The 20,159-nt window shown below is 33.7% G+C and overlaps 1 protein-coding gene across 1 annotated transcript in view; it reads right to left on the bottom strand.

Moving 5' to 3' along the window:
• The window catches only part of KNTC1 (kinetochore associated 1), a 38,198-nt gene that overhangs the window by 9,827 nt on the left and 8,212 nt on the right, over nt 1–20,159 (bottom strand). Inside the window, exons 19-51 of the mRNA XM_032198987.1 lie at nt 19,595–19,660; nt 19,038–19,099; nt 18,609–18,720; nt 17,718–17,861; nt 17,415–17,471; nt 17,232–17,333; nt 16,328–16,444; nt 15,671–15,814; nt 15,277–15,375; nt 14,731–14,834; nt 14,476–14,581; nt 13,505–13,639; nt 12,620–12,739; nt 11,798–11,867; nt 11,640–11,707; nt 10,341–10,633; nt 9,519–9,691; nt 9,243–9,340; nt 8,120–8,261; nt 7,657–7,713; nt 7,019–7,182; nt 6,372–6,476; nt 5,845–5,973; nt 4,998–5,114; nt 4,490–4,599; nt 4,048–4,258; nt 3,376–3,465; nt 2,808–2,979; nt 2,318–2,376; nt 1,950–2,166; nt 1,334–1,407; nt 315–525; nt 95–204 (exon numbers count right to left, since the gene is read on the bottom strand). Coding sequence (XP_032054878.1) covers nt 95–204; nt 315–525; nt 1,334–1,407; nt 1,950–2,166; nt 2,318–2,376; nt 2,808–2,979; nt 3,376–3,465; nt 4,048–4,258; nt 4,490–4,599; nt 4,998–5,114; nt 5,845–5,973; nt 6,372–6,476; nt 7,019–7,182; nt 7,657–7,713; nt 8,120–8,261; nt 9,243–9,340; nt 9,519–9,691; nt 10,341–10,633; nt 11,640–11,707; nt 11,798–11,867; nt 12,620–12,739; nt 13,505–13,639; nt 14,476–14,581; nt 14,731–14,834; nt 15,277–15,375; nt 15,671–15,814; nt 16,328–16,444; nt 17,232–17,333; nt 17,415–17,471; nt 17,718–17,861; nt 18,609–18,720; nt 19,038–19,099; nt 19,595–19,660 — 4,038 coding nt within the window. The remainder of the gene's footprint in view (nt 1–94; nt 205–314; nt 526–1,333; nt 1,408–1,949; nt 2,167–2,317; nt 2,377–2,807; nt 2,980–3,375; nt 3,466–4,047; nt 4,259–4,489; nt 4,600–4,997; nt 5,115–5,844; nt 5,974–6,371; nt 6,477–7,018; nt 7,183–7,656; nt 7,714–8,119; nt 8,262–9,242; nt 9,341–9,518; nt 9,692–10,340; nt 10,634–11,639; nt 11,708–11,797; nt 11,868–12,619; nt 12,740–13,504; nt 13,640–14,475; nt 14,582–14,730; nt 14,835–15,276; nt 15,376–15,670; nt 15,815–16,327; nt 16,445–17,231; nt 17,334–17,414; nt 17,472–17,717; nt 17,862–18,608; nt 18,721–19,037; nt 19,100–19,594; nt 19,661–20,159) is intronic.

A 20,159-nucleotide genomic window follows, 5' to 3' on the forward strand; every position in this document is an offset into this window, starting at 1 on the left:
AAAAAAATTAGTTTTTTGAGCAAATGGTAAAAATAGATATATTTTACGTAACTGGCCATTTATCTCCAAAGCCAAATATTCAGTGATGACTTACTTCTGAGGGTAGTACACTTGGACACAGCCATTTATCCAGCAGCTTATCGCAAATTTTGTTCATATCCAAGTCGTTAATATCAGCTATTTCCTTAGCTGCTGTATGGATATCTGCATAAATAGATTGAGACAATGGATTTACAGACTAGTATTATATTGCTTAGCATTTTTGAAAATAAATGCTTTCTGCTTCTTCGAAACTAGATTAAGCATATACTCACCTGGATAATCTCTGCCAGTTGGATTTTGGATTCTTTGGTCTATACTGTGGTGTTCATATAACAAAATGATAAGATTTGCTGGTTTCCCAATAGACTTTAAATGCTCTGGAGTATTCAGCTTGTGTGTTATTAGAACATTTTCTGTTGCTGATCGCTTATACTGTATATACAATTTCTTCTGTAGGATTTCTGCTTTTTCACGTGAATCATCCTTTAGCAAAACAGTTTTTAAATAAAATAATCTCCTTTTACTCAAAAGCTCTAGAAAAATCGTTAACTTTTTATAGTCCAGAATATTCAACTGGGGAACTAGTATTAATAATATTAGCCATACTGCTCTAGCAAGAAAATATTTTAAAAAATTGTAAGCAAAGTTATGTGTAAGGAAGTCAGATAAAAATATGTACCACATGCACCAGTATATAAAATTATAGTTCAGTTTTGGCACAATTCTATTTAAAAGAGTGACTAAGTGTCAGAGAACTATTTAGTGTTCATCATGTCTCAACGGCTCGACAGCATATTTGAAATTTATAAGCAATGATGAGATTCTCATTCACCTTTTCCTACCAGCCATGAAAAATCAGCCTAAAATAAAGAGGCAAAGCAGACTTTATATATATATGCTCCTACAAATAGCTAGAGTCTTGGAACTCAAACACAAATTAATAATGCTACTGATCCAACATCTGGAACAGGCTCTATCTGAATCTTCTGCAGTAATAGAAACGCTCATAAAAGGAGAAAGAACATCTTCTTGTTCTTTAAAGTTATATGCTTATTTGTTCAACCTCCAAGAACCATAAGCCTTATTTTTGCTAGGTCATGAACAGGATGTTAAAGGAAAGAGACAGTTCTTTGGGGGAATGACAGCATAAGTGACTCCTCAGAAGAAAGTACTTCCCATAACCGGGTTGGTTATGATACATTTTATATATCATTGCCCAAAACACCAAGAGACAAAGAGCTAGCAAATACCTGAGTATACAACAAGAGCTTTGCAAGAAGTTTGCCATTACCTTAGCTGTAGTATTCTTTAACCATTTCTCAGCCAGAAAGAGACAGAATTTCAAGGCTTGAATCTGGTCAGGACCTTTTTTTTTTTAAGGGAAAAAAAAGGGGGGTAAAAAGTAAATAGAGTTTGTTTTCATGAATCTCCTCTAACTTATACAGAATATCCATTTTATTTTAATGTGTTTGTTTGTGTATTTGCTTTATTTTTATAACACTATTAAAGAGTTTAGGAGTGCTCTTGTTCCTAAAAAGTACCTATTTGGATTCTGATAAGGGAGAAGATACCTTAAATCTGGTTGAAATATTTGCTTTTGCTGGCAAGCTTGTCTGTCAGAAGAAGGTACCTTGGGGAAAGCTAAACATGCAAGAACTTTTACCAAGACAACATGGCTTAAAAGAGGAAAAAAGGATTTAACAGTGATAGTATTACACAATGGGTATCATTCTAGCCTACTTTTCAAAACTGGATGTAGGAGACAAATGTTTTTTGTTCTCCAGCTTCCTCAGGTTCTATCTCTGAATACTAAACAGATGTGTGGTTACAGTCTAGCTTTTCTTGTTTTAAATGTATTCTCCTCCCGCTATTGCTTTTCCCCTCAGGTCATCAGATATGCACCTTACCTGTTGGAAATTCTTGTGCAATCTTGTGAGCCATAGCTACAGCCCACTCTGGATTAATTATAGACAGCAGATATGACTGAATTGTCTGCATGGTTTTAGTTGTTTCCTTGTTAACAACTGATGTATATCCAGAGTTTCTCATTTCATATATTTTTGGTTTCAAGTTTTTTTTAAAGACATGTTGAGCTGCAGACATGTGTAAAGTATCCAGTGAAACCTAGAAAAGCATTAAAGGAGATTAAACATTGTCAAAATGTCTATAGCAAGACCAAAAATCACAACGAAGAAAGAAGAAAGCTTGTACTATTTCTTGTGGAGGGGCAAAAAAGGAAAAGTTTGAAATAAATCCTTTCGAGATGCAACTTTACCTTCATTAGTTTGGAAATCAACAGAAGTGTTGGAAAGGTTTCCTCGCTGAGCTCTGCAGCTGCAAGGAAAAAGACAGCAACTTACGAAAGCGTCACAGTCTAGTTGCAGCTTTCTCTACGAAATTAAGCACTTTCAGTCTATTGTTAGGTGCAGGCCTCCACTAGGAGCAAAAGATCATAATGTTAATTTATAAGATTATTAATTGGCCTGGCTTGTCAGATATGTGGGTTACTTTGGTCTTTGAGAGGCCCTAAAAAAATCATCTGAGGATTGAATCCTGCATTGTATTGTCTTAGCTCCACTGAAAGCCAGCTACCTCACTAGAAAGAAATTTGGTACCAAAAGTACTTTCAGAGGCACTGGGGAACATAACTGTATTAATAAAGAAATACAGATAATATAAAATAAATACTGTAGAACTTTAAAGTTCATAGATAACAGAGAAAGGGAATCATACATTTATATAGCTAGAAAAAATACTGAACATACATATAATGTTCCAGAAACATTGAGCAGTTCTGAAGAATATCAGATGAAAAGGCAGTCTGGTTTCAGCAGCTGGAGATAAGGGAATCACATGCTCTGCAACATATTGGTGTTCCACGTCCACAGGTGGGGAAATTCTTTTATAAGACTCCAGATGTTTGAGAAGGCTCAAAGCCTATGGGAAAAAAATAATAATATAAAAAAAAAGAGCAAGGAAAAAAAGCCACAGGACTACTGTCTTGCGCCCTTCCCCCAGTAAAATTTGCCTGAAGATTATTTTTTGTCAGATTTGCTATATATATATATATATATCTGTAAAGTTTTATCCCTCTTACAAACCATTGCTGAGAAACAGCTAGAGATCACTAGTTCTTGAATATTATTTTCTGAATGAGAGCAGTAGAGATTCAATTATGATTCAATAATTATGATTCAATAGAGATTCCATATTATAATTATTATCTCTTCAATTAGAGATTATTCAATTAATTTCAACACTCTTGAATAACTACACTAATAAGCAAAAAAAACCAAACAGAATACAGAAGCCATTAACAGGGTATGGACATACCTGATTGATCTGGATATTGGTGTTCTTCTCATCAGCATTTTGCATTACTTTCAGGACAATTTCAATGGTTTCATAGTCATAAGGATCAAGCTGTTCAAAATAATGACCAATTTTATAGTGATTTGTCTTACAAAACATACAACTGAGTTAACTTTTTTCAATTTTAATACCAACTATATTGACATAACATTGGAGAAAGGGTATAAGCATCACAACATATAGCTCTAGAACAAGAGACTTCTACTTCATAATCATAAAAAAAAAAATTGTCAGGGCATTGCAGAAAGACCAGGCATTAAGTGATTAAAAAGAAAAGAGAAGGAAAACCACCCAGATATACATTGTTTTTTGCCCCATCTACTTCTCACGTAGCAATTTTAATTAGTTCCAATGTGGTTGATTTTTAGAAGTGGCTTTTTTGTTTGATTACTTTCCATCGTTTTTTTAAGAGAAGTTGCGATGAAAAGCTAATATTTTTTCAAGAAAATTAGACTTATTTTTCTATCTTTCTTCTAGAAAAGTAGAAAGCTGAAAATTTCTACAGCACAGCTGGAAAAAGTAGTCTTCTGAAATTTCTATGGAATTATTAATCTGCCACTCAAGTGTTGTGCAGCATTAGACTCAATGCATACTGCAGGGATTTTATTTATTTTTATTTTATTTTATTTTTACCTTGAGCAATATTCCACTGAGCCTAGTGACCAGCTCATTTGTGCTTTTCAGTAGAGGAATTATTTCTAGTGCTCTAGCCAGTAATGTGGAATGAGGTTGCTTCTCACTGTGTTCTGCCGAGTCATCTTCGACATGATTTGTATTAGCATTCTGGAGAAGAAGTGTTTCAATGCAAAGCTGCAGTGCGGCACCACTGTCCAGCATGAAAGTACTAGAAGAGGACAGAATATTATTTTCTTTGTAACCTGTGATGTCATCAAGCTGCTTATTTCCTTATGAAAAATTTCACCAGAGACCAGTATGTATTCCAATGCATACTATTATATAAAGAACAATTTGTATATTACATAAATTAGTATCTATTTAAACAAAAACAGATTTTCATAGGCATGGTTATCATTACAGCAGCAATTAGACACAATTGATTTTCTTCAATTATTACCTGCAGTAATTCAATATGAGATCAGTGTTTACTTTTGGATTTTGTACCAGTGTTCTTATGAGTTCCTTCTTTCTTATCGGGGGTTGTCTAAATACAGTCTCAAAAGAAATCTACAAATAAAGAAATATTTTATGTTCTTCCCAAAGAAGTCTTTCAGACAATATCAAAACTAATTCCTTACATAGTCAATCTTTTTCTTTAGTTTAAATCCAGAGATTTTTAGAGCAGGAAAAAGCAATACATTTGCTGATTATTCCCTGTGCCAAATAATACTTAAGCATTCAAAGTTCTTTTATAGCACTCTCAATTATTACATTCTCATTTTCTGAGCTTTATTTAAGTAGGCAGAATGAGAAGTTAAGAACAAACAAACAAACAAAAAAAAGCCCAGCTTTCCTTACTTTTGAATGGAAAATTATTTAAAATCAACAATCCTCTGAATGTACTGATATTTAATCAGTTAATAAAAATATAAAATAAATAAATTATAGATAAAAATCAAACTCACTCCAAATTCACCAAGCTGGATACCCCATTCTGCATCGGTAACCACCTCTTGGAATTTTTTCTTTTCTTTTGCTTCACCACATTGGGTAGCAAGCTGTACTCCAACCAAAGCAACTGCCTTAAAGAAGTGAGAAAGGAAGTGAATAAAAGTATAGTAAATAATCTGAAAACTGAAAATCATAAGGTCTAAATCTCTGGAGGAGCTTAAAACAATTTCACAGATGATTGCAGAACTGTGGAAGCTGGAAACAATCTTCACAGAACATATTATCAGGATTCCCTTACCTGCTAAGTTAGCACTTCAAAACTACTTTAAAATTCAGTTTCTCTCTCAAAAATATTTTAACAGTGCTGCACTGATCTAAGTGCAATTAATATAAAAGGTGTTTTTAGACATCATCTCTTCTCCATATTTATGTTACTCTCCCTCCCTATTTCTTTGTTATGCTTTACTTTCCAGCTTCCTTCACGTTTTAACAGGAGGATTTGTTTATTCATTCTTTTTTGTGAAAATTGCTATAAGAGAACAATTTCTCCAAAATACTGTAGGTGTAAGTTATGGTGGGATCTGAAAAGAAACAACCAATAAGAAAAAACAATTTCAAGCCTTGAAATAAGTCATGATGAAGTAAGCTAATGCTTGGACGTGCGTCATGCTAACTATCTTACACTGTGGCTAACAGTGGTAGCATATCTCTCACTGGTCCCCTACAGTGAGGAACTTGTTCAGACAGCTATACCCTTAATAAAAGCAAACTTCTGCATTTCTTTATGACATTGCTGACATCTTGAAGAAATTCTTAAACATTCTGTATATGCTAAAGAAATACATTGGCTTGTGAATTTACCAGAACTTTTTTATAATTTTGCCACGTATTGTTTATGACTTCCCATAGCTTATTGAACATATCTTGTTTGGGCAAAATTGTGCAATATCCCAGTGCCAGGTCCTGATCTATGAGACGACAGTTGAACACCTATATTTTGGAAAGAAAAGTTAAAAACTTAGGAATGTGATTAAATAGGTCTGTTTGTATAAAGTATAACAAAATGTATTTATTTATTTGTTTTAAATACAGTCCCAGAAAGTTGGGACTGTAGGGGCCAACCCTGTTAGGCCATCCAGCTCACCCCTGCCCAACTGAAATATGAAGCTTTGTCACCCAATCCCCTCCCACCACCTCAGTACTGTCAGTGGTTCCCCTCATCTTCATCATGGTTTTCCAGGGTGCACGATTTTTCCCCAACACATGCGTTTTGTGGCATTTGGCCATATAACAATTTCAGAATGGGGTTCTGTAATATGAAGGGTAGTTTCTTCTTTGATAGGGCAGAAGTAATGGGCTCTTTCTTACCCCTTTCAGACCATTCTTACCTTGTGTAGTAAAGTCAGGATAGTGGTCATAATTACCGAAGCAGACTTCTGTTTCATTGCAGTAAGAAAGCTTTTGGTTTCAGCTAGCATACTGACATCATGTAGCTAATATAAAAAAAGACAATCAGCACACACTTAAAAATAAATTCCAAGTCTTCAACTTCTTACCATTTATAGCATATTAAGAGGTACTGCAGTAATAGTATTTTCAGATTTAATTAAGGTCTTAAAAAGACCTCTTCCAGTTAGAAAAATAAATTAATTTTCCCAATGCTTTTGAAGTGAGGAGCATGACTTCAATATTCTACTTGCAACTTTTCCCAGTCTAACCAATGATAACACAATGTGAAAGGGTATAATAAACCATTATTAACCTTCATTTTACTCCTGGCCTTTCTGCAGGGGATAGAAGTGTAGTTTTGAATGTACTTTGTAAAGAGAACCAGAAGACCACAAGAAATAGGGAAGAAACTGCCATCTCCTTTAACAAAACAACTGAACATTTTATCAGGTGGTAGTAATTTTTTACAAGGTCATGGCAATAGCCTCTCCCTATCTTATCAAATACTTATAAAACTAAACTTGTTTATAGTTGGCATACTTGTACAATTTACTGTTAGAAAATTTCCGCATAGCCCTTGTCATACCTTCTCACTCAGGGACAAATTCATGTTGTTTGATATAACGTGGTGAAGACAGGATCCATATGAACAGACTATTAGCCGCAAAGCTAACTCGCACTGACTGCACTCCATGAGGTTTTGTAGCACTGCACACATGGGAGTTCCAGCTGGCAGCAAAAGATTCTGTCCTATGATATATTTCAGAAACAAAATAATCTCAGAAAATGAATATTTAGAATACGCATATTATTTTTAGAATACCAAAATTAATATGCCACAAGATGAGACTTAGCCTCCTTTGAAACTTTAAATTTTCAGAGCTTTTTTAATTTAATACAGACTCCCATTTTAGTTCAAATAACAGAAGTTTGTCATCTTCCTGGAAAGACTCTAGATAATGCTCATAGTGGTAGAACTGTAGTAAAGTACAGGCTTTGACAACATGTCCAAAATTACATGGGTGAATGGTAGCAATTGCTATCTAGCCAGGTGTGTTCTGTGCTGAACCAAGCTGTCTCCCTAGCACATGGCTTTAAGAGGAACTCCTAGGCAACTATTTAAAAACTACAAATTATTCATTCTTGCATAGGTTTAATTTAAATCTGTCATGTTTTGGTTGTCTGATTTATACTTTTGAATTGGTGAATATGCCACTCTGATACCTTTAATAAATGCGCAGTTTGCCAGGCTGCTGGAGTCCAAAGGATAGAGCTTGTTCTCTGGAAGACAGACAAATACACATTTGCAATGTACCAAGATCTCAACAACACTGTAAAGCCTTGAAATACCTTAAAAATACTGCACTTCAAGTACATAAAATACAAATTGAATAAGAACAGAAGACATATGTATTCTAAGAGCCAGGACTGCCTTTTTTATTTTTATTTTTTACGGTGCTTCATCAGAAGTTATTTTATAGAAGGGAATATCTTTTCAAATTCAGAAAGGAATATACACCAATAGCTTTCAGTTACTGTTTTTTGTGTATTTCTTCCAGGAGCTTGTCTAACTGACATTTCTGAGGTGTTAATTTCTATACAAGCACAGCTGTCAAATTGTCCTAGATAAAAATCACTATGAAATATAGCTTATATATTGATTCAGTGTTCAGGAATGCAAGTTTACCAGAAACAGGCAGAAGAGAAGAAATAGTTTCATATGCAACTGGAAGAGCTGTCTGTGGATCAAGAACTATCCCATCTTCATTAAAGAAGTCATTGTAAGTCCACTCTTCATAAGGATCTTTATCTCCTCCAAAAGATGTTGTCTAAATAAAAACATTGTCAAAATTACACACAATAAAAAGAACAGCTAATGAGTACGTCTATTCACAAACTAAATGTTTCAAAAAATTAGTTTATAAACAGGAATAGTAAATGTTGTTATATTTGAAAATGGATTCTATTGCACTACTTATTGTTAAATGTCCACTAGCATTAAATATATTTCCTGCTTATGCAGCAGCCACATTTCTCTTTCATGTGGCACTTATTTAGTTGCACAGCCCAAACTCATTCTCAATTAATTTAATGGAGACTTTCATAAACATTCTTAGCAAACATTTTTCAAATGGATCATTTTTTAGAAAAATAACACTCAGTGCATAAATATGCTTGCCTAGTCATTTTGATCTATTCCACTCAAACTGTAAGAGCCCATTCATTTCAAGAAGCTCAAAGCATTACTCGACCTGAACAAAAGACAAAGATGCTCTTCAAGAACTTGATCCATCTTAAGTTTTACAAAATAGCTGCGAACACCTTCACGTAATACATGCATTTAAGAAAATCAAAATAAAGCAAAATAAATAATCACCTTCTCCTTGCCATTGTTTACCTTTTTTTTTTTAATTTTATTTTTTTAAAGAAAGCTCTTTTTTTTTTTTTTTTTAAATATAGACAGCTTTCTGTGCTCTCTGGCAGTCTTGGCAGCAGTTACTCAGTAAAAGCCCTACTATTTTCAGTCACACTAGCAGGATTTATTAATACACAAGTGGAGAATTACTTGTGCCACTGCTGCACTGCTTTCAGTACTCAAACCATTTACACCTTACACTGAAGTACACGCGTATTCAGAGAAACCCTAATTTGTAGAGTTGTAGGCTTATTTGTTTTGCCTTTGTTTCTTTTTGAACAAACTGATTAAATATTCCTGAAGAAATAGGAAAAGATACCTGTACAATTAACTCTATTCCATCAATCAGGACATTACATATACTCAAAAATATATTTAAATTAGAAGAAATTACCTTTGCTGTAAATCCATAGTTTTCTATTTGGCACTGTCTGTAAATTTCCTTGGCAACCAAACTATATTTACATAGTTCCAGAGAATCTAATAGCAAATCTGCAAAAATATTAAGATCATTATTAATATACTATGATTGGAAGGCTCATATACCCTATTAAAAGCAAATAATATTTTGCAGCAGCTATTTGGACAGATAATTTATATAGAATTTTGCTTTTGATCAGTTCTCCAACATGAACACAAATAAATAGTGTTCAGTAATTAGAGTAATTACCTGGACTACATACTGTAGCTGCTTGACAAGCCATTTCATAGATCACTGCGGGAAGGTTTATATCTTTAGGAGTGATCATTGGAACATCAGCTCCCAACATGTGACAAAGCCTTTGACATGCTGAAAACAGTAGCTTCCCTGTTTCTTCATTACAGTGATTTTCATAGAAGTCCCTATTAAAAAATGGATGTTAAAAATAAATAATAATAATAAAAAGTCCAATAGTCCCTAGGGCTTTCACTTAAGGCGACATTCTGTTCTAATTCTTTAATTCTCTTTTACTTATTTCACGTATGTGACTCACTGCAATTAAGCTTCTGTGACTGAAGTGAAAAAAACACAACGGAGCTTACCTTAGAGATATATCCTGAGAGATACAGAACATGATCATAGTAAGAAGGATATTTAAGATTTTCGTCTGACCTCTTTGGGAGAAGATAATAGTAAGTTTAAATTATCTGACAACCTAAGCATGACGAAGAGACCAGTTAGAAACCACAAAGTGGTCCGTATGGTCACTATACAACCATTTTCTTCTACCTATGTAAGCTGAGAAGCTCTCCTAATGGTTATTTAATATTGTGCCTTACTTAGGTCTCACCCTAAAACTGTAAGGAATCTTTTACTTTACATTTGAGACACTAAAAGTTTACATGCCTATTAAAAGCAACATAAGCATATTGCTTAAACACTCATTTTTAGAAAAACACAACAAAACCCTTGCCTTTACTCTACACATCTGCTTGTTTTTACAAAACTTCAGAAATACTACACAAAAGTCCATTAAAGGAGTTAACCTCATGAAAATCTCTGCAATTTTACCTGCATATTTTTACAGCATCTTCAACTTTTCCAGCATCTAATGCTCTAAAGACCAGTTTTTCTCCCAGTTCTTGCTCTGATCTTTGCAGGAGCAAAGCCAGTTTGTACAGCCTTGATTCAGTAGAACGATTCTTTACTTTACCATCATCTGAATTACAATTCATTGTCTGTTCTTTTCTAGACTTTGACAGAGATCTGACAGTTTCGTAAGCTTTGATGTGCATCTCAAGAAGCCTAGACATCAGCATAGGATTTCTAAAGTCTTCAACTGAAAGGAAGATATCAAAGTCTTCCTGCAACAAAAAATAAGATGATATACTTACATTCATGTAACTTCATTTAGAATTTTTCCTGTTAAAACATTTTTACTTCTTGCTTCATTCTTAGAGGAATATTTTCAGTAAGAAAGTGACTTTATTATTATTTAGTTTCTACCAATTACTGATTTATGCAACTAATTAGAGAATTTTGTGTATAAACAAAAAATCCTGAAGGATATTTCTTACTCAAATGCTGTATTAAAAAAATTAAGGTTGCAAACCATAATAAGATCTTAATAAAATATTACAGTACTCTATCATGAAAATTTTGAAGTGTTAACAATTAAGACTTTGTGGAGAGTATCTAATCTTTTGCTTTAAACAGACACTATGAGATTCTATTGTTCCTTGCCAGAGCCACAGACATGTACTTGCCTAAGTCATTTTAGCCACAACCTTTCTAATAAGGTAAAGACTAAGGTTAGAAAAGATTGTAAAGTAATATGAATAACATTTTATCAATAAACTAGATACTGCTTCACCTTTTAACGTAACAATATGAGGGGAAAAAAAAAGTCTTACAGCAGACAACCTGGATTTAAAGCATAGACTTCAATCTCCTTTTACATTAATATTTTAAATAGGTCATCTTTGGTTAATCAAATTGTTAAAGGATATAGAACAGGAGTATCCAGGAGCACCTATTTCAAATGGTCTCTGTCTCATTCCAACTCCAACCTGTGCCTGGGTACGGTCTAGGACAGTACCACTCAGCATGCAAGAGACTATGCTAAAAATTTAAGAGACCAGCTGAGTTCCAGTGCTTGGGAACTTTCCCAGGAACTATTTAAATTGGCTCTAGAATCTCTTTAAGTCTATTGAAGCTACAGAATCTCTTTGAAAAAAACAACAACAACAAAAAAACAACCTTTGCATGTAAATTGTTAATACAAATAATTTTCAATAGTATCCATATTAGAAGAAGAGGTACAATAACTACAGTAAATCAAAAGTAGTTTGAAACTACAAAGATACCTACCTGTAGGGTAGCAAGTGTTTCAAACATTTTTAGGTTTGCTTCACATTCATCCCTCTTCAGAGGATTGTCTGTTGGAGACAAAAATAAAATAATTAAATAAAAATACTTCTTGGTTGCTTTTTACAAACAAAACATAAGATTTTTAAGTTATGGCTTACCTTTTTGAATGCTGAACAGGAGTTTAAGGATTTCCACAAGTGTTTTTGTCATAAACATTTGTTTTTTGTGCTGCAAGGAAGGGAGAGGTTAACACTTCGCTTGGTCAGTAACAGACAGTGACCCTCAGGCCACCACTCTATTAATATAGTATGCAGTGCTCTACAAATGTCTTAGCAACAATTTTCAGCTCTAAAATACTATTAGTTGAAAAGCAGGGGAATAAAAATCTACTGTAAATAAGCATCCTTTATAGAAATAGCATATATTTCATAGCTCTCTGTTAGCTCTCACACAAGATTTGAGAAATCCCCACTCTTCTTTTGTTCTTCCTTCCCCTTAACAGAATAACTTCATAAAACAACTGTTAACAAAAATGCTCTTCTGTGGTTACAAGAGTGATGTGTACGGTCAACTTGGAAGCCTTGAACCACTTTGGTGTGTGGCAAAACCACATTTACGATTTTTAAATAGGTATTTTCCAAGCAATCAAAGAAAGAACTGGAAGACACAGAGGATTAGAGGGACGAAAATGCAGCAGGATTTATAAATGATTAAATTCAGTTAGCCAAGCCACTTTGTGCGTATGTCTTTAAAAATAACATAAATGTATAGCATCCATAATCAGAATAAATTCAAGTTGGAGGACACTTTAACAGGTTACCTAGTCTAACCTCCTGCTCAAAACAGAAACAGTAGCTGATCCCATTTTGCTGGAAGATAGTTTTTACATTTTCATCTCCTACCTTTGTTTAAGCATCTTGGTAAGAACGATATTTAAAATAATTAACGGATACATTTTACAGTGTGAGATGATGTAGTACCTCTTCAGAATTATCTGCTTTATTCTGTAGTACCAGTGTTCCCCATATAGTCAATCTCTCTGCAACTTTCTCAGCTTCAGCAAGAGTCAGAGATTTTAACAAAGTCAGAGATTCCTCTCCCTGGAAAAAAAAAAAAAAAAAGAAAAAGAAAAAAGTAAGAAATAATCAAAACAGAAAATCATTTGCTTATGGAAAAGCTGTTATATATACTTATGATTATATGTAGTTATGATACTGAGTATTTTTTTAGTAAAATTTTACGTCTCTCAGTAAAATTTGTGTTTCCTTGCTAAGGTAGGTATTTGCTCTAACAGGCTAATTAAAATACAGTTTTGTTAATGGGCCAATATGCAGTGTTTTTAAAACATGCTTTGTTTATCAAGAATATCACAACCTAATAAGACAGAAGCGTTAACATGAGGAACTCTTTGCAAGGGAGTTAATTTTATTCTTTTAATCAAAAAGACCCCTTTTTGAGAGGGTAGAGGAGATCCCAATAAAATAACCAGAGATAGCCACAGGGTATAAAAGTAATTACACCTACAGTAACGCAGCAAGTAAAGTTACATGTTTCAAAACATTATGTGAATACACGTAGAGACTTCAATTCCAAGCTTGTCTTCTCTATGTGGGACATTATTTTTGTCTTTTCTTTTTTCCTCAACAAATAAGGGACGGCTCATGATGTTTAAAATGCTGAGAGTGGTTGAATTTTTAGTGTTAAGTACAGGCAGCTATATGTGCAATTAAAAGAACAGAAATAAAACAAGGATATGTAAACTGTGTACAAGGTTTCAGCAAGCAGTGCAACAGTTGCTACCGTTTTGAAAATAGGCCACATTGTCTTTAAATATTGAGATCAACTGACATGAAATGTTTTAGTACCCTCTCTTTGTCAATCAGGTCTATCATCCTCAGAATGTAGACTTCCATGGTGGGCAACATATATGCTGATACAATTTTCAAAGCATCCTCCAAAGAAGTAGGAGTATCTTGTTTAAGAATGTATTTCACCAGCCTCTGTGAGAAGAGATATGGAATTTAATTTGTTGATTTATACAATAACAAGGGAAATCACTTACACACTCTGCATTGTAATTGTACAGTTCATACCAAGCAAGTTATCTAGAAGTTTAAGAATTCTGTCTGTAGATTAATCTTGATTAAAGCATAACTGGGAGAAGAATAGGCTTGAGGAAGAGAATCATGTAGTTAGAACAGATGTATGAATTACCCTTGGAACGCTCAAAATTCAGGGATCTTATCTGGCTCCACATGATGGCAAAGAACTTTTCTATAAATGTTCATGTTTTCTACCTAGCAAAGGGGAGATGCTAAAAAACGGGTATTGCTTGTGTCCTTAGCAAAAATCAGATCTGAAGGCCTTAGAGAACTATTTTTTCCATTTTGTTAGCTCCCCTCTCTTTTATTTTTATAAAACTCTATTATCAGTTCTGTACTAATCAATTTGGGCTGCCTGAGCTAAGCTGCTAAAACTTAACAAAAACAAACATATAAAAGCACTTAAAAACGCAGTAACTGAGCAAAAGATGAATGAATTTCAAGTATAAAGAAATCAAACCAAAAATCACATGAAATTCTTGAAAAATAAACTTGAGACTGGATTTAAGAATTTTTTGATCAGTTTAGATCCATGTCCTCTTTAAGAAAAACACAGTGCAAGGAAGTTATGAAGTCTGAACACAGCAAGAAAAGTGGACATTGATAACAAGTGGAAGCTATCCATTGCCAAGCTCTTTTGCAAAATCTGGCTTCTAATAGCTCATAAAAATGCATGCAGGTCAGTGTAGGGATATTTTTCTTTAATAAAAATAAGAGACGTGATGATCATTTACCATTATCATCTGCTTGTCCTTTAAAAGATTAGTATCTCTTATCCCATAAGCTCGCAAAAGCTTTTTCATCTCCATCAGTCGGTAACTTTCCTGCAGTAACTTTACTCTGTGGACAGATGAGACTCCTATTAATGCATTTGCTACCTACAGCTATATTATTTGATAACCTCAATACATCAGACACATTTATTTGTTTTTAATCTAGCTGAAATGTGCACAAAAAACTGAGGCATAGACTACAGGATGTTGCCTTACTTGACATGATCCATTTCCAAATGCTGTTTTACCAGCTGCTCCACTGCTCCACTCCATGGTACCACAGCACCATGCATTATCTGCAGAACTGCATCAAATTTCAGCTATAAAAAGAAGATAAAGAGCTTAGTTCTCAAAACGAGTTACAAGATAATCTCTTGAAGTATTGTTCACCCGTGATTTCTTTAGGCAAGCATTTTATTTCCTAACTAAATCTCCACTTGCACAAGGGGCATTCATTATCATAATAAGACGTGTCAAATTAGATTAGAAAACGGTTATAGTAATTTGTGACACTGTAGGGCTTCAGCTTCAGACATACCAAAGTTGGTGAGCTTTCTATGTGATGACATCAAAACTGCAATTAGATTCTCAAGCAAAGAATATCACATGGCAGATTACTAACAGAATAAAAAGACAGCACAGTATTTCCTCCTCATACCACTGATGTAAAAATGTACTCATGTACTTATGTAAAAATTGTGTGTTTCATTCTGAATTGATTTATTAGAGCCCCTTGATGCCTATTTTGTTAAAGATACTTACATCTGTATTGGAGATACAGCCAATGACAGCTATTGCCTTTGCCTCCCATGCAGTTTCAAATACTGAAGTAGACCGTGTACAACAACGTTCAAGCAAATCCTGTATATTTTGATAAAAAATTAGGATATTTGAATTCATAAAAACAGGAATATTTTAGAATATAAATAACAATTAAAACTTGTTTAGACATTAAGGGACAGATTTGGCTATCTTCCTGTGTATCTGTTAATGCCTTATTACGGAAATAGTAACTTTCAGTAAGTTTGTTGACAGTAAACTAATTTGAAATGTGGTTCTAAAATTCAGGTGTAAATGAATAAAAACAGCTGTCAAATTTGTTTTTTGCTTACTCATTTTCAAATAGCTTTCTTCAAAATAAAGAATATACGGGTACCTTTATATACTGTAAAAGAAGTTCATCCTTTTGTAGATTGTGTTCACAGAGGTAGGGTTTTATAAACTTATCCAAAATGGATGGGACAAGTTCTGGTGCCAAAATTTTATCGAACATGCGAAACACAATAGTAGTTGCATTTTCCTAGGCAGCAAGTATAAAAATGCCATATTAGAACATCACATGTCAGAATATGATCTTTCATATCACTAATGACTAACTAAATATCCATTGCCTGTTTAAATCAACTGAATGATTTCAGGACCTAGCATCTCAATTTAGCTCACATAAAAGCAAACAACCAATATATTTCTTTTACAAAGTTGCGGTTCAATTGTACTTTTTAATTTCTTGGTTGCTAACACTTGCTTCACATGTCTGTATATATGACCTGTACCGAACTGCCAATCATCATGTTTAAGCCCTACCTTTTCATGGTATCTTGTTACATTATGTATTTATACCCGCTGTTGAAACAAAAATTTACAACAAACACAACACATCAAATAGCCTTAGCAGCTTACGAACACAAGTTTAACTAATCCCACCAAAATTTCAGGTTTTCTGTTGTCTAACTTCCAATTGTTTGCTATAGGATTTTTCTCCTCAGAACAATCCAGTACTCAAAAGCACTTCATAAAGTGTCTGCAGAATTACCTTTTCAAAATCACAGAGTGCCAGCCTGAAGTTGTATTTTCTGTACAGATTTATCAGTTCTTGTAAATCATTTACCAGCTTCTTTAACCTATGTACCTCTTCACAGTCACCACATCTCTGAAACAGTGTTTAGAAATTGAAACATTAGAAGATTTGCTGCAATTTCCAATTTTGTATGCCTTATAACCTTGGAGATTTAATGGATCTACATGCCAAACCTTCGCCTGGCATACAATGAAAAAAATAAGGTACATGTTGAAAGTGGGACTTAGCAGAGTAAACTTTCCTACTTGCATTATGTGCTTCAAATCCAGGATTCACAAATTTAAGACAGATCTAAATAATACAGTATGTTAACATTTTCAATTTGTAAAATACACAGCTGGTTAGCTTAAAGCTTTATCTTTCTCCACATTCATTGTACCACTGTTACAGATGCTAGTATATCTAGGATATACAACATACAGAATTTATATCTGTTTACACAAATGCAGTATTCATAACCTTAGAACTAGCTGATGATGTTAATGTTTTTTCCAGGCCACAAACGCATAGTTAATTGCGATCAATTTCCAAAAATCCTGACAGAAACGAGACGTTTCTAACTGAGGTTCCTAAGTATCTTTATTGAAATTTAAGTGTTTTGTAGCACATTACAGAACATTCAAGAATATGAATTGTATTTAAACTATTAATATATCTGTTAAAGCATATATGTATTGCACTGCTTTATTTCCCCCCCTCCCCTCTTTAAACTGAAGATGATTGAAACTCAGTTCCTTCCTTACATGGAAGTCATTCATTTTTCACCAAAAGCAATAGTGACCCAAATCTGATCTAAGTCTTGCAGAGAACATATGTTCTGGGGTTTCCGAATAGCAAATCCTTAATCCACATTTCTTACCAAAGGAGTCCACTGGCCAAAAGTTGTCAGTCCCATTTCACCTCGATTCTTACTTGTAAAAAAAACCTCTGCCATTTGGAGTCCATTTTCTGGCCAATTTGCCTGTCCAAAAAGTTGATATTAGCAAATTGTATTATAAATATGGAAGTACAAAACACATAAAGTTTCTGCAGTGCAACTTACCTTATCAGTTAATTCAAGGTTTCGAGCGCCTTGTTCCAGCCATTTTGCTAATATTTTCTGTAAGAAATATAGTTACAGGTAGAATTATACTATCTACCAAAGCAAAATTTGCTATTATAAATTTGTTTTAAAAATAATTTAAAATTATTTAAATAATTTAAAATTATTTTTAGCTGTAGGGAATACTGTACGGTAAAGAGAGAGGAGAACAAGGTTCTGACATTCAAAAATAAAACTTCTGTAGGTCTGACTATGTAATTAGTTTAAGAAGATTACATTTCACATTTATTAAATTAGTTTTACCTGTTCCTTCGGCGCAACTCTTCTTAAGAAAGGAATCACAACATTTTTAAGCCACAAACATAGCTCATCCAAAGGAACAGTGACGTGGATGGCATTCAGTAAATTCTCCAGCATTTTCTCATCAAAGCTGCTTTCAAAATCTGCCTAAAATTTAAAACAGAACAATTACAGATTTATGGAGTATGTGTAAATCAGATAATTTGTAAAGCTGCTTCACCAACAGGAAGAGGCAGTAGAATTCACAAATATAAGAAGAAAAGTTTCAGCAGCCATAGATAGGATTAAAAAAAAAAATAGCTCTGTTCAAACAGACTAGAGTTTCATCTTAAGATACAACTGAAGCTTTTTCTTTTTTTTCATTCTTTTTTTTTTTTCTTCAAAATTATGGTGTAAGGATCGTGTCTTTTACTTACTATACTTTCATGGCCTATAGTTTTGTCTTATTAAGAAAACAACATAGACCTGAAAGCTCTGCACTAATGAATATAGCAGTGCGTAGCCACTATTATGAACGTGTCATTCAGAGTAGAGTCCATGTGATTTGTTAGCCAGCAAGTGTCCACTGAAAAATTCTATGACAGCTGTGCTCCCAAGAAGGTGTACTGAAGATTATAGTCACCACAGAATAAATTAAGGACTGTCATTCTTCAGATCTAGAAATATATATTCTGACATCATATATACTAGTTTATTCTTAGATCGATAGGAAATTCAGCCTTTTAAGGAGTGAGATGAAAATGGAATCATAGTGACAAAATATGAGATTCTGCATTTGCTTCTTTGAGGAGCTGTTTTGTAACAGCATTGGTCTGATTCTGTTAAAGAAGGCTGGAAGACTTAAGGTAGTTAACATTCCCTGTAAATACTAAAGACAGGTTTATGCCATTTTACCTGATGTCTAAGCCAGAGGTACTGTGCACAACGTAAATTTCCTTCTTCTAGCTGAAAAAGGATATTCCTGAAAATGTCTTCATTGTTCAGGAATTCTATCCAAGCAATACCACTAGAAATAAGAGGAGGAAAAGAAAATCTGTTTTTTTAAGTATCGATATTAAAGGATATGGAGATGGAGAACCTCAAACCTTTTCTAGCTCATACTATATGCTCTAAGAGAAAAGAGTGTTAGATTATGCATGTGTGCACATGTGTATAAAATCACACCCCTTCTGCATACGTTGAAAAAAATATACAAATTCTATAAAATTATACAAAAAAATATACAAAATAGTGCAACAAACGATATATATTGTAACATATAGGCTGAACCTCTCTGAAATCTCCCTTCACCACAGTGAATTAACAAAATTAACAAAAGCAAACCTGAATTTCTCTACTCCAAAAGCTCCATAGAAAGTCGTAAGCCTCGCCTGAGCTCTCAATACCTGAATGAAGACAAAAGGTTGAGGTCAATATCTGCCTCACTAAACAGTAACCATTAAATGGTTAGATCTAACTATCATAAAGAGGAAGAATGGAAGAAAATAAAGGCTTCTCAAGAATTTCAGTTAAATACATGTGTAACATATATAAGTTTGTTTAATAAAGCATTAATACAAAATTTCAATTTCACAAATAGTTTACATGGATTCTCTTCGAAGGTGGATGATTGCTGTCCAATATACAACAGGACTAAATAAGAAATAAAATACTTAAAAGAGCACCTAAGAAAGGTTCTGCCTCTGTCTTCTAGAGCACTCCTAAATGAATCTAAGACTGAAGGAATCGCTTAACCCTGAAGTTTGTCAATGCTGTGGTTCTCTTTCATACTTTAAAATATAATAGTTTTTAGACTTTTAAAATGTTTAACAGTACAGTTTTTAAAACTCTACATCATAATAGTGCATTTCACAGTGCAAGGCCAAGAAATTCATCCTCACCTCAGTTATGGATACTGGAGCCCCATCAGATGGTAGAACAATGGTTTTATCATCTTTCTTCAAGATCTGAAACAAATACATGAAATAGATAGGCTGACAACTCTGTTGATGCAGAACATGCCAAAAACAGTACTATGAATTTAATGAAGACACTAACAAAAACTTAGTACATCTATGAACTCCTCTATAAACCAGTCTTTATTCCACAATGTTAGACTTTGGATTGGATTTCAATACGGATGCAGGATCAGACAGATAACACGCACCTCTCTGATTCTGTTTAAGTTAACAAAGGCTAAAATAATTAAAACAAAAAAGGTGACATATTTTGAAATTTTACTCCACAAATTAGTACTGAAAATGAACTCATAAAGACTACTCAAAACTAAAACCCTCTTTCTGGTGTGAAAATAGAACTGCAAGCCCTTTTTTGCCTTTAAGCAATAGCAAGAATGAAGTCGCAACAAGTCTTGATTCTTCTTCACATTTCATAACACAATTTATAATGCAGCTTTTTGAATGACTGTAACTGGTTTGAAGGTGTCCCGCCTCTCAAGTTGTACAG

Source organism: Aythya fuligula, chromosome 17 (genome assembly GCF_009819795.1).
Source record: "Aythya fuligula isolate bAytFul2 chromosome 17, bAytFul2.pri, whole genome shotgun sequence".
NCBI classification, from domain to species: Eukaryota; Metazoa; Chordata; class Aves; order Anseriformes; family Anatidae; genus Aythya; species Aythya fuligula.